At 42.9% G+C, this 15,920-nt stretch overlaps 1 protein-coding gene across 4 annotated transcripts in view; it reads right to left on the bottom strand.

The window, feature by feature from the left end:
* Positions 1-15,920, bottom strand: part of dmxl1 (Dmx like 1) — a gene marked incomplete at its 3' end in the record, with an annotated part of 327,508 nt that overhangs the window by 267,105 nt on the left and 44,483 nt on the right. For all 4 annotated transcript variants that reach the window (XM_084323717.1, XM_084323718.1, XM_084323720.1 and 1 more), the window contains exon 2: positions 9,505-9,630. In XM_084323717.1, the coding sequence (XP_084179843.1) occupies positions 9,505-9,630 (126 nt within the window). The remainder of the gene's footprint in view (positions 1-9,504; positions 9,631-15,920) is intronic.

Genomic DNA, 15,920 nt, shown 5'->3' with positions numbered 1-15,920 from the left:
TTCTCTCTCAGTGCTCGACTATATCACTTTCTGTGTAGACATTGTTACATCTTGGAAGCAGATCCGTGTCTTTCCAAATGTCAAACCCTGGATGACACAGAATATAAAATCACTATTACGAGCCAGGAATGCAGTGCATAGATCAGGTGACACCAACGCATACAGTGCAGCGAGATCAGACCTGGAAAAGGGAGTCAGATCTGCTAAGCGGTCATACAAAAACCGCATTGAAGCCCACTTCAACAGTGCCTCAAACCCCCGGCAGGTATGGGAGGGTGTCAGGGCTATATCGGACTACAAGGGAAGAACATCCCCCCCTGTCAACGGCAGCGCCCCCCTAGCAACATCACCTCCGGCAACATCACCTCCTGGTTTGGGAATAGCACTGCACAAGACCGAAGCAGACTACAAAGAGTGACACGTTCAGCCGAACGCACAATTGGAGGGGGGCTCCCCACCCTCCAGAACATCTACAACAAGCGTTGCAAGGGCAAGGCTAAGAGAATCATTAAAGACTCCAGTCACCCGAACAACTGCCTCTTTGAACTGCTGCGGTCAGGCAAGCGATACCGGAGTCTCAAGGCGAGCACAGAAAGACTCAGAAGAAGCTTCTATCCCCAGGCCATCAGGCTGCTAAACGAACAATGAATGAACACTACACAACAACAACCACCAAACGCACATAGCACACACATCCACACTCACTTTAAACAAACACACTGTAGCACCCACTCCACACACTTTATAGCACACACCCACTTTAAACAAACACACTGTAGCACCCACTCCCCACACTTTATATTTATTGATGAAGGATTGCACTACAACTCGTACACCTTACTGTAAATTGTACCTAAATTGTACCTCATCCCATTTCTGCTTTGCACTAGATAGTACTGTACATTAGTACACTGCATAGTATTGTATATTATATGGTAACTCAGAACATTGTACATATGTCTATACCGAACACTGTGACCTCATTTTCTTCTTCTAAATTACATGCTATACTATGTTATTTGATACTATCTTGTCTAGCACAGTCTCTGGAGCGTAACAGTAAGAAGCATTTTGTATGAAAGTATTCTGTACTTCTGTATGACAACTATTAAAGAAACTTGAACTTGAAACTAGCGGAGGAGTTAAACACCTTTTATGCACATTTTGACAGGGACAACAAGGACCCGGTGTTGCCCCCTCTCCCCTCTGACGGCTCCACCATAGTCCTGAGCACTCATGAGGTTAGACTCAGTCTACGAAACATCAACACAAGGAAGGCGGCGGGGCCTGATGGAGTCCTGGGACAGGTGCTCAAGGACTGTGCGGCTGAACTAGCCCCAGTTCTCACCACCATCTTCAACCTGTCTCTGGGCTCATCCTGGGTTCCCACATGTCTTAAGGCAGCAACAATAGTCCCAGTTTCAAAGAAACCTAAAATCACAGGCCTGAACGACTACAGACCTGTGGCACTCACCCCCATCGTCGCAAAATGCTTTGAGAGACTGGTCATGAAACACATAAAAGCCTCCATACCGCCATCATTAGACCACAACCAGTTTGCCTACAGGAAGAACAGGTCAACAGAGGATGCTATTGCCATTGTGCCATTGTGCAGAGTGTATTGCACACTCTGCTGGAACATCTAGAGCACAGGCACACATATGGTAGACTCCTTTTTGTTGACTTTAGTTCAGCCTTCAACACTATTCTACCCAACAAGCTTCACAGTAAACTACACAAACTCGGACTGAACACCACACTATGCAATTGGATCTTGGACTTTCTTACAAATCGCACACAACATGTCAGGATTGGCAAGCACACATCCCCCACCCTGGCCATTAGCACCGGGGCCCCTCAGGGGTGTGTACTCAGCCCACTTCTCTATACACTTTTCACACATGACTGTTGTTCCTCCTCTCCATCTAACCACCCCCGTCCCCAACCCTCTGTGACATAACTCCCACTTCCACATTACAACAATAACTGTGAACCGGACTTTCATTGCTGCACTATACACTATTTCATCCATTGCAAGTCAACACACCCCCCCCCCCCTCCTTCCATTAACTCACTGGACTATCACTGAAATATTTATATTTATTTATTTGCACTAGCACTAAATGCACTTGGGACAATGATGGTATGTTATTATTATTAGGGCTGACCTTCGAATTTTTTTTGGCTATCGAAGCTTCGGGGCCAAGCTTCGATTTTAATTCGAAGCTTCGAATTTTTTATTTATTTTTTTTATATATCTTATGTTGTGGGACTTGTACAGCACTTTGGTAAACTTAGTTGTTTTTAAATGTGCTCTATAAATAAAGTGGATTGGATTAATGAATTAAGTAGCCCCTTTCGTGACTGTGACGCAGCCAACACGGCTGTGTGATTTAATTCAAGGTGGATCGCTGTTGTCGTTTGAACTTCAGATTTCATGGGAACTACCAATCCCCCAAATCAAGAATGTTTAAGATTAATGAAGTAAGATTTTGATTATTTGAAATATGGCCTGTGTAGACTAAACTATGCACAGAATTATGTCAGTCTACAAGGTCCGGATTCTACATGGTCCGGCAATGTAGACCTTGTAGACTCCACTACAGACCAATTATCAGTGAATGTTCATGCATTTTTAAGAAGGGCTACTTCCACAAAAAAACAAAAAAAAAACTCACCAAAACATCTCAGTAGCACCTTATCTAAATGTTCTATTTCATATATGGAGATTCATATTTATTTATGTATTGCATGCATTTCTACATTTTATTTCCTATTTTGTTTATTCATCCCAGTATCTTTCTTTCTTATGTGTGGAATTCTACAAGGCATTTACATTCACATTTACATTTAGTCATTTAGCCGACGCTTTTATCCAAAGCGACTTACAAGTTCTGTATGACAGGTCATCAGGAAGGATACAACTCTATCAGCTGAGTAACAATATTCATCAAAGTGTTGCGTGTTACAGTGTAGGTTAGTTTATTAGGACAAGTGCATGACAGTAAGGTTAGTTAGGGTTCGATTTTTTTTATTTTATTTTATTTTATTTTATTTCAGATAATGGTTGAAGAAGTGAGTCTTTAGTCGACGGCGAAAGATTGGACGGGATTCGGCTGTCCTAACTGGGGTGGGTAGTTCATTCCACCATTGTGGGGCAAGGACTGAGAATAGGCGTGTAGGTGGTGTATATGTGTTTGAGGATGATATCCTTCAAACAGGCAATAGTGATGATGATATAATTTGGGCAGTGCTGAGCTGGGTTACTTTCCTCCAGTGTATTTGTCCCCCGGCCCCACCCAATGGCCCCATGCACACACACAAAGTAATTTTTTTTTAATGTTCGAAGCTTGTGCCATCGAACGAAGCTTCGAAGTATTTAAGACAGCCCTAATTATTATTGAGGACATTGGGACATTGATACTTTTCAACGGGGAACAGGAATGACTACACTAACGGGGAACAGGAATGACTACACTAACGGGGAACAGGAATGACTACACTAACGGAGAACAGGAATGACTACACTAACAGGGAACAGGAATGACTACACTAACGGGGAACAGGAATGACTACACTAGCAGGTAGGGGTGGGGGGGGAAATCGATACGTAGTAGTATCGCAATACTTTGCGTGGCGATACTGTATCGATACAGGGACGCCAAGTATTGATATTTAATTATTCATAAAAAATAATTTTTAAAATTATTTTGTATAAGGAAGTTGCATTGTTCATTTCAATACCTGTAATAGTACAGTAGTCCACACAGCACACACACACATGATCCGCTACAAGATAGACGATATACGAATGGAATTAGCAACACAAAAACACATGGACAACTGCTGCTGCTTAATTTTCACCGAAACCTGGCTGGATAGCACTATCCCGGATTCGGCTACTGAGCTAGCCGGTCGCACTGCCTACCGAGCCGATAGAACAGCGGACTCAGGTAAGAGGATAGGAGGAGGACTGTGCATCTACATTAATGACTCGTGGTGTACCAATGTCACAGTGGTTGATAAACATTGTTGCCCCGATGTGGAATTTTTGCTGCTAAAATGCAGACCATTTTACTTACAGAGAGAATTCTCTTCCGTTTACATCTGTGCTGTTTACATACCTCCGGACGCCAATGCTAAGCTAGCGTCAGCTAGGCTACAGGATACTGTAAACAAATGCCTGGCGGCACATCCCGACAGTATCTTTATTGCAGCGGGGGATTTCAATCATGCCGACCTAAAGACTGTACTTCACTCTTTCCACCGAAATGTGAAATGTGCCACCAGAGGGAGAAACACACTTGATCAGGTTTATACCAACATAGCCCATGCTTATAGAACCACAGTGTACCCCCACCTAGTTCTCTCAGATCATGTGTCGCTCCTCAAATCAAGAATGTTTAAGATTAATGAAGTAAGATTTTGATTATTTGAAATATGGCCTGTGTAGACTAAACTATGCACAGAATTATGTCAGTCTACAAGGTCCGGATTCTACATGGTCCGGCAATGTAGACCTTGTAGACTCCACTACAGACCAATTATCAGTGAATGTTCATGCATTTTTAAGAAGGGCTACTTCCACAAAAAAACAAAAAAAAAACTCACCAAAACATCTCAGTAGCACCTTATCTAAATGTTCTATTTCATATATGGAGATTCATATTTATTTATGTATTGCATGCATTTCTACATTTTATTTCCTATTTTGTTTATTCATCCCAGTATCTTTCTTTCTTATGTGTGGAATTCTACAAGGCATTTACATTCACATTTACATTTAGTCATTTAGCCGACGCTTTTATCCAAAGCGACTTACAAGTTCTGTATGACAGGTCATCAGGAAGGATACAACTCTATCAGCTGAGTAACAATATTCATCAAAGTGTTGCGTGTTACAGTGTAGGTTAGTTTATTAGGACAAGTGCATGACAGTAAGGTTAGTTAGGGTTAGATTTTTTTTATTTTATTTTTTTTAATTTTATTTCAGATAATGGTTGAAGAAGTGAGTCTTTAGTCGACGGCGAAAGATTGGACGGGATTCGGCTGTCCTAACTGGGGTGGGTAGTTCATTCCACCATTGTGGGGCAAGGACTGAGAATAGGCGTGTAGGTGGTGTATATGTGTTTGAGGATGATATCCTTCAAACAGGCAATAGTGATGATGATATAATTTGGGCAGTGCTGAGCTGGGTTACTTTCCTCCAGTGTATTTGTCCCCCGGCCCCACCCAATGGCCCCATGCACACACACACAAAGTAATTTTTTTTTAATGTTCGAAGCTTGTGCAAGCTTCGAAGTATTTAAGACAGCCCTAATTATTATTGAGGACATTGGGACATTGATACTTTTCAACGGGGAACAGGAATGACTACACTAACGGGGAACAGGAATGACTACACTAACTGAGAACAGGAATGACTACACTAACAGGGAACAGGAATGACTACACTAACGGGGAACAGGAATGACTACACTAGCAGGTAGGGGTGGGGGGGGAAATCGATACGTAGTAGTATCGCGATACTTTGCGTGGCGATACTGTATCGATACAGGGACGCCAAGTATTGATATTTAATTATTCATAAAAAATAATTTTTAAAATTATTTTGTATAAGGAAGTTGCATTGTTCATTTCAATACCTGTAATAGTACAGTAGTCCACACAGCACACACACACATGTGCATTCAGTTAAGTTGGAATATGACTAATACAAACAGTTCAGTTCGTCAGGTACATGCAACACAGATTAGTGTTTACATCTGTCTGCTTGAGAAAATACCATGTTCTGCAATAAAAATGATTGAAGTGAGATGAACAGACTGAACTTTATTTTATTAGATAAAACATGGACAGTTTTACTTTGCAGTTGAAAAAAGGTAATAAATTAAATTTGAGTATTTCGCAATACTCAGTGTATTGCGATATATTTAGTATTGCAATACTATCGTATCGTGACACAAGTATCGCGATAGTATCGTATCGTGAGGTATCTGGCGATTCCCACCCCTACTAACGGGGAACAGGAATGACTACACTAACGGGGAACAGGAATAACTACACTAACGGGGAACAGGAATGACTACACTAACAGGGAACAGGAATGACTACACTAACGGGGAACAGGAATAACTACACTAACGGGGAACAGGAATGACTACACTAACGGGGAACAGGAATGACTACACTAACGGGGAACAGGAATAACTACACTAACGGGGAACAGGAATGACTACACTAACAGGGAACAGGAATGACTACACTAACGGGGAACAGGAATGACTAAACTAGCGGGGAACAGGAATGACTACACTAACACAGTAATGACTACAATAACAGGAATGACTACACTAACGGGGAACAGGAATGACTACAATAACGGGGAACAACAGGAATAACTACACTAACGGGGAACAGGGATGACTACACTAACGGGGAACAGGAATGACTACACTAACAGGAATAACTACACTAACAGGAATAACTACACTAACTGGGAACAGGAATGACTACACTAACGGGGAACAGGAATGACTACACTAACAGGAATGACTACACTAACAGGAATAACTACACTAACGGGGAACAGGAATGACTACACTAACGGGGAACAGGAATGACTACACTAACGGGGAACAGGAATGACTACACTAACAGGGAACAGGAATGACTACACTAACGGGGAACAGGAATGACTACACTAACGGGGAACAGGAATGACTACACTAACGGGGAACAGGAATGACTACACTAACAGGAATAACTACACTAACAGGAATAACTACACTAACTGGGAACAGGAATGACTACACTAACGGGGAACAGGAATGACTACACTAACAGGAATAACTACACTAACTGGGAACAGGAATGACTACACTAACAGGAATGACTACACTAACAGGAATAACTACACTAACACGAATAACTACACTAACGGGGAACAGGAATGACTACACTAACAGAAATGACTACACTAACAGGAATAACTACACTAACGGGGAACAGGAATAACTACACTAACGGGGAACAGGAATAACTACACTAACAGGGAACAGGAATGACTACACTAACGGGGAACAGGAATGACTACACTAACAGGAATGACTACACTAACAGGAATGTCTACACCAACAGGAATGACTACACTAACAGGAATAACTACACTAACAGGAATAACTACACTAACGGGGAACAGGAATGACTACACTAACAGGAATGACTACACTAACAGGAATGACTACACTAACAGGAATGTCTACACCAACAGGAATGACTACACTAACAGGAATAACTACACTAACAGGGAACAGGAATGACTACACTAACAGGGAACAGGAATGACTACACTAACGGGGAACAGGAATGACTACACTAACGGGGAACAGGAATGACTACACTAACGGGGAACAGGAATGACTACACTAACGGGGAACAGGAATGACTACACTAACGGGGAACAGGAATGACTACACTAACAGGGAACAGGAATGACTACACTAACAGGGAACAGGAATGACTACACTAACGGGGAACAGGAATGACTACACTAACGGGGAACAGGAATGACTACACTAACGGGGAACAGGAATGACTACACTAACAGGGTGTTGTGTCTAATGAAGTAAATAACATGCGAGCTGTCAAAGAGACTGAGCATCACCAAGGAGTAGGGTTGGGCACCGAAAACCGCTTCTAATTAGGAACCGGTTCCTAACTTCCGGTTCTGGAAAATGTGAATAGTATGAAAAAAAAATGTAATTTTCAAAAAAAAAAAAATCTCCTGCGAAATAAGCTGTGACCTGCACCTCAAAGAATCGGAATCGAGAATTGTTCAGAACAGGAATCGATATGGAGAATCGGAACCGGAATCGTTCAAATCCAAACGATGCCCAACCCTACCAAGGAATCACACACACATGCTAACGCATATTCACGTGCATGTCCATGACTATGCGCACACACACAGTCACACACACTTGTTGTAAGTGCCCTTGCGCATGAACACCCACGTGCACAGGCACAAAACACACACACACACGGGCTGTGTGCTGCAGACTATGGCTCATAGAACCAATATAGACAAGGACACAATGAATGCATTTCCTCTTTTTTAACCAAACCGCTTGACTGTAATATAAGAGTTTTAATGAAGTAACAGTGATACTTGGATGATTAGATTGAAATGTATTGCCATCATACAGCACAAGTACATTACAAAGAAAATAAGTTTGGCATCCAACCAGAGTGCAAATATAAGTCTTTTTTGGTCTACAAGTCTGTCCTCTAACTAATATACAAACTGTCTTCTACAAGTCTGTCTTCTAATATACAAACTGTCTTCTACAAGTCTGTCTTCTAATATACAAACTGGGCCTAAAAGTCTGTCTTCTAATATACAAACTGGGCCTAAAAGTCGGTCTTCTAATATACAAACTGGGTCTACAAGTCTGTCCTCTAATATACAAACTGGGCCTAAAAGTCTGTCTTCTAATATACAAACTGGGTCTAAAAGTCTGTCTTCTAATATACAAACTGGGCCTAAAAGTCTGTCTTCTAATATACAAACTGGGTCTAAAAGTCTGTCTTCTAATATACAAACTGGGCCTAAAAGTCTGTCTTCTAATATACAAACTGGGCCTAAAAGTCTGTCTTCTAATATACAAACTGGGCCTAAAAGTCTGTCTTCTAATATACAAACTGGGCCTACAAGTCTGTCCTCTAATATACAAACTGGGCCTAAAAGTCTGTCTTCTAATATACAAACTGGGCCTACAAGTCTGTCCTCTAATATACACACTGGGTCTACAAGTCTGTCCTGTAATATACAAACTAAAGAAGACCTGGCAGGCCAGTGACCTGGTTTTCTTGTCATGCAGATTAACACACATGCGAGATAGGCGACGCACAGGAACACACACATACATGCGCTGAGTCGCCTCTGCACTTTTCCCATCCCGTTGTCCTCCCCCCCCCCCCAAGGACAGCCGGAGGCAGACATGTGCTGCGGCGTGGGGCCGCGCCCCCGGGGGACCAATCCAAATGCTCCTGTCCGTCTTCGTCAGCAACAGCGTCTGCGATCTGTTCTTCATGTTATTTCATTGGGTTTATCTCTTTCTCTGGAGGGGGAACCATTGCGAGCACGGGGGGAGAACATGCAAACTCCACACAGAAAGGCCCGGGCAACAGGGGAGACAGTGGCTCAGGAGGTAGAGAGCGGTCGTCTGGTAATCGGAAGGTTCCCGGTTTGATTCCCGCTCCGGCAGCTTGAGCAAGACACTTGTCCCCTAATTGCTCCCGATGAGCAGGTTGACTCCTTGCATGGTCGCCTCCGCCGTCGATGTGTGAATGTGTGAGTGAACGGGTGAATGTGAGGAACAACATTGTAAAGGGCTTTGGATAAAAGCTGCTATATAAATGCACCATTATTTTACCATTCTTGAACCCCCCCCACTACCCTACGATGCCCAAGGGGATGGATAAGGGAATATCTTATCTTACCTGACCTCCCTGAGGGGAGCAGTCCACACACCCCACCTGGATGTTACCATGCTTGGCCCCGGGGATGATCTGCAGGCGCTCAAAGTCGCTGCCCAGAATCACCACGTCGCAGCCGGACGCGTACGCCTGTCGGTGGGAGATAAGGAGAGAGGAGGAGGAGGTCGAGAGCAGAGAGAATTAGGATGCATCTCTTATTCACTTTAAGCCTTTCACTACCACACTACCAAATGGTTAACCCTTGCACTGCGACAATACAGAAGGTTAACCCTACACTAACAGGGAAAGTGTGGTAGTGAAAGGTTAACCTTCTATAGTGTGGTAGTGAAAAGGTTAAACACTACACCATATTTGATCTATTTATAAGATTTGCACTACATCCCTACCAAATTTTTGCATTTTGTTTGCATTTTGTACTTTAGCTTGTATATTGTATATTTGGTAAGTGTTTAGTCTTTATTATTTACTTTTTTTACTGTATGGAGCACAATCGCAGGAGGCTCATACAGAACCAAGCATTTCACTGTAATGTACTTATACTTATATGTGAGAAATAAAACAAAACTTTAACTACATTAACCCTTTCACTACCACAATATAAAAAAGCAGCCATTTTCACTACCACACTACAGACTGTTGTGTGGTAGTGAAAGGGTTAACCTTCTGTAGTGTGATAGTGAAAGGGTTAACACACCCTACAGCAGGATGAAGTATAAACAGGGTATCTGCAGGTTTCAAAGTTAAATGGAAGACTTTTTAACACCACTTAGAGCAAAATGTGACACCAATTTCACAACCATACTAGCAAAAGCAAACAACACCTACAGACACTGAACTGACAGCTGCCCTTGTGTGCCAATTAAAATTCTTGCGCGTTCCATACAAGCTCTCGCCAGACGCACCAAGCTCCCGGTAGCCATGCATAAAGAAACAACTACTTGAATATACAAATATTTAATATTCTTTAACCTCTTAACACATTCGTGGCCAACCACGTATATATACGTGTTTCGGATCCAACGCTTGAGGGCCAAACACGTGTATATATACACGTGGTAAGGTTGTTTTGGCTTTTATTCCATTGTATGATCTAATATCTATGTCACCGAGCGGAACTGCAGATTTACCCTACTCTTGGAATTCGGAAAAGTGCATTACCGGCCAGATCCTCGTAGGGGCACTGTCTCGATAATGCAGTGTTCCCTGTTACAGACCAGTGTTTTTTATTATTTTTTTTAAATCATGGGTGGACTTTTTTGTTAGCATGAAGCTATGCCTGTAGCATGTAGCTTGGAATACTTTTTGGGGCACTGAATTCAGTATGCAGTAAAGGAATATAGCATCAGCCAATGCACATATCGATCTACCAGATGGCGATCGATAACTGGGAAATCCTGTTTGGGATCCAACCGGCCCACGGTAAGAGCTTTTTCACGTAAATTACAGCCCGATCTGGCCTTGCTTTGATAGCCAATGACCCGGTCAGCGTATGAGGCTAATGCCGTTATTGGTAATCAATAATCAGAAACTACGTCCCCCGCCCCCCCCCCCCCCTTTCATGCATTCATGGTGGACCATGATACCGATAATATGCATTTTGAGTTTTAGCTCTAGCTTGTGTATAGCCGAAACGCCATTCGATTTAACGTTATTAGCTTAGCGTCCTGCATCTCGCCTTCCAGGAAATACCCCAGAACATTGCGGTATATAGTTCATATTCACGGCGCTATAAAATGGAAACTTATTGATGAAAAAAATATTTCTTTAAGGCAGATTGAAGGGAGGGGCGGCTAGGTGGCGCAATGGGCAAGGCGCTCACCACCAACGCGGGAGATGCTGGGTTCGAGCCCAGCTCTCTGCGTTGCTACCAGCTTGGCTGGTCGTTCATACTAATAAAATTGGCAGTATTAGGGGGTGGGAAGCTGGTGGGTGGGGGTCGGTTGGTGCGTCTGCGCAGTAGAATCAGGAAGCGACGGGGGTGGCGTGTCCCTCCCACGCAGACCCTCGCCGCTGAGAGATTGCGCTGTGCAGGTGAAAAGATGCGACGGCTGCCTCCTCGTGTACCGGAGGGTAGGGCTGGACGGTATGGTCTAAAATTTATATCACGGTATAATTTGAAGCATAGACGGTAACGGTATATATCACGGTATATTAACTTATCTTAAAATGTCTATATAAATGCTTCTGAAGGGGCATCGACAAGCTGCTGGAGCAAGCCAACGTTAGCTTGCCGAGGCTCCAGCACATCGACAAGCTGCTGGAGCAAGCTAACGTTAGCTTGCCGAGGCTACCAGCACAGACAGTTAACATTACATAAGGTTTTAGCGCGACGTGGGCATTCCAGAATGGCGAGGATGCAAAGCATGTTAGACCATTGGACTCGTCGCAGAGTTTACATTACACATAGAAACTGCGCGACTCGCGAGAGAAGTCACACAGCTGTGTGCAACGCAGGGCTGTAAAGCTAGTTCGCTTCTGTGTTTATTATGAAATGACAATTGCGTGTTGACACGCCCACTGCGCGAAGCCTCTGTGCTCCTAAATAACTTTTTCCAGTTCGCACATATCTATTATCTATAACTAATTCTATCTATTTTTAGGGGCAAATACGAGTGAAATAGTCACGCTGTGGTTACATGACGTCATTGCTATTTTAGAGCTGCTCTACCGGTTACAAGGTATAGTCAAAATCCATACCGTAGAGCAAATTGATACCGTTTATACCGTATACCGTTTATACCGTCCACCCCTACCGGAGGGGACACGTGATGCAAGGCTTCGTCCACATTGCAGCCGGCTTGTGGGAGGCATGGCCTAACGGCGTTCGAGACAGGGGAGGGTAGAATTGGACAATACGAAATTGGGGAAGGGAGAAAAATAGAAAAATGGGGAGAAAAAAGTAGATAAAAAAATTGCATATTGAAAGGACGGTTTATATTTATAGTGTCAATTGACAATGACAATGACAATGGACAGATAGCGATAATATAAAGTATAGATTTAGCTCTACAAACAGCCTCACACACAATGAAAGGTTGTTATGATACGCTGGCCTTATAGAGTGAGATTAGACGGATCCCAGTGGCCACGAAAGTGTTAACTTAAAGCCCAACTTGCAGGTTAAACCCTACTCTTCAATTATGGGTAGTTTACATCATTGGTATCTAATTTCATAATTAATTTTTTTCCATTTGACGCCGGAAATGCCACTCAGAAAGAGTTAAAAAGGTCCACGTACGAATAACATGCACGCGCAAATCAAAAAAGCTTATCAGAGCTATCAGGGCCATGACGTCACGCGAGGCAACTTTCCCCTACAAGGAGTTTTGACGAGTGCAGAAAGCTATTTCCTTGATCCAAATGGACGCCTTACAAGACGCAAATGGGTTTAATCATCAGATACTTTGATGGACCAGCTACAACTGGTTGAAACAAGGTAGTTATAATGTTTTTAATGTCGTAAAAAAATAACTACATTTACCACTAGGCAGCCTGTTGTTCAGTACAGCAGCGCTACTGGTCTGTGGGCTGTCGCCTTATCCCCGGGTCATAGTACCAAGCTGGCTATATCGCTCTGGCTAACGTTACCCCGCTAACGTTAGCTTAGCATTATGTCTACTGTCGTGCATATAAAAGAGTTTTGGGAACGAGTAAAATGTGTAGGTCCTCTTCTCAGACCTGTGGGGCAAAGCACTGCACACACACCATTTTAAATCGGGTGATGTTAGGAGTTTCGATAATGCTGGCTAGCAAGCTATGCGCCCCGGCATGTTGATACGATAGTAGCCCCTTTAGCCCCACTCGGTGCATCAGTGACAATAGCTATGAGCTAACTAACGCTACAAGCTCAAACACCTTATAACTACTACTATTGTCGTGTCCATAAGTTCCCTGGCATAATACTTGTGAGGACAAAGGTATACAAAGAGGAGAGAACCATTTTAAATCGGGTATTCATGCCGGCTGGCAAGCTAGACGTCGGGGCATGTTGTTAGCACAATGGCTACCAAGCTAAGCTAAGCTACGTTAGCTAACTTAGCTAGCTTCTAACGGTGTATGCACAATATGTACAACGACACAATGATTTTCATTATTACAAATATGGTAACGTGGTTGTGGATTTTACAAATAGTGGTTAGCTTTAGAGATGGATGGCTATGATCACGGAGCAATAGTGTTGTTAGGTGAAACAGATCATTCATTACTCCTCGGCTAGTAGTAGCAAGGCTCTCTGCCTGCCACTAGCTGTGTGTGACTCTCAGAGCCCCTCGCTGCCCTGCACCTCACTTGACGTCAGCATTAAGATGACACACGCACGTTATTGATCCATGGATTAAAATATCCATGTGCGTGGTGATTGTGTTGGGCAGACAAAATGTTTGATAAAAACGCTAAAACTGGGTCAATTTAAAAAAAAAAATCCTTCTTCATGAAAGTCACCGTTGGCCTAGTCCACATTGTTTATTGAACAAAAATACAACCTGCCAAGTTGGCCTTTAAGGCCTAGCCATATTTTCAGAAAATTCCCCTAAAAGTACATACCCAAGTAAATGGAAGATTGCTCCACTTCTACAAGGTCCATTTGCATGTTCTTAGTATCTATGGACATCTATGGACCTCAGGGAATGTATTCCCAGTGTCGGAAATATTGTGTCTATTACTATGTGAGTAAATTGTAATGAACAACAAGGACATGTGCAGCAGACATGTCGACGAAGAAGTCATCAGACGTGTGGTTACACTTTAAAATATGCAAAGACAATGCCCAAAAAGCCGAGTGCCAGATATGCCAGAAGAAAATGGCATATCACAACTCTACAACAACTTTGTCAAATCACCTAAAAAACTTAAGTATCGTTGTACACGACGGCGATGCCACACAAAACATTAATAAGGCTATGCCTATGCTGCTATGACTAATGTGTTACCAAGTTGGCTAATTTTGCCCACCATCAGAACAGCGTGGAATATGTCTTTCGACCACCCAGCGTTCGATTTTTCAGCCCGCTTCTATAGCGTGCATAAGTACACATATACTATCGCTAATCTACCGTTTATTTGAAAACAATTCATAAATAGGCCGAAAAATTACACCGTTTTGTGTATTACAGTAAAGCGCGATTCCTGCCGAATTTTTTTTCTTAAAGTTTCAAAAAACGAGCGGAAATGAACAGATTAAAAAACAATCCGTTTGGACAATGTTGACTGCAAACAAGTCATTGATAAGCGACGGGCGTATTAGACACATAGCCATAATTAAGATTATGAGAGTTTATGTGTTCGCAAATATGATCGCCCTCCATTGACTACAGCGTTGGCACTCAAGCGCCTATTTCTGTCACCCCCTGCTGGCACGGAAAGTGTTAAATGGAAGACTTAATAGGGATGCCCCGATCGATCGGCCAGCGATCGGTATCGGCCGATATTCAGTATAAATATGAGATCGGTGAATTCCGATAATGCTTTATTTTCGCCGATTGAAAAACATGATCCAATTCTTAGGAGATCTCACTCGCCGACTTCTGTCTCAGACACAAGGACCTGCAAACTGCCGCTCCTCCTCCTCCTCTGCCCCTCCCTTACCCGTGTAAACAAGCTCCGGCAATAGTCTGCTCTAGTGCATGCAACCTCTGTGAGCTAACATTAGCTACCTACTGTTTAAACAAAATTACCCAGTCAACTATTCACTTTTAGTTTAATACATGAGGCATTGTCTAACGGTATCTATCCGGCTAGCTACTGATAGCTCCTGATATCAACAAATGCTCCAGCAATAGTCTAGTAGTGCATGATACCTCCGTTAGCTCACGTTAGCTCACTGTTCAAAACGAAATGTCCCATTAAACTAAATAGTTCAGGGCGCCCCAGTGGCGAACCACATAGCGCGCTCAGCCGCGACACGGCCGATCCGGGTTTGACTCCCGAACAAGTCGTTATTTGCCGAATGTCTTCCCCCCCGCTCTGTCTCCCATTCCTCCTCTGTCTCTCCCTACTGGACTGCCCAGTAGTAGTGAAGCGATAAAAACGCCAAGAAATTAATCTTAAAAAAAAAAAAAAACGAAATAGTTCACTGAGGCGTTGTCTTAACGTTATCTAGCCGGCTAGCAGTAGCTACAGATAGCTCCTGGTATCAATCTCTTATAACATTGATTCGATGCATATTCGAGCCCCGGCTTGCATCGCAGTCACGAAAGGGGCTAGCTGAGGGAGTAGGGTATATCTGCATAGCCGCAGATATACCCTGCTGAAGGCATGCTGAATGTGATTTGACCAAAGCAGAGTATACACACAGACAGTGGAGATGGCGAGCATTTTGACTTGTTGCGTGGTGGCGATGTCTCGCAGATAATACAACTACAAGTATAATTATATAATATATATATTTTATATAAAATAAAATAAAAAGTATATATATATAT

The sequence above is a fragment of the Notolepis coatsorum genome (assembly GCF_963971535.1).
Source record: "Notolepis coatsorum genome assembly, chromosome: 10".
Lineage (NCBI taxonomy): Eukaryota > Metazoa > Chordata > Actinopteri > Aulopiformes > Paralepididae > Notolepis > Notolepis coatsorum.
Note: the sequence above shows the minus strand (reverse complement) of the source record. Positions and strands in the feature narration are given on the sequence as shown.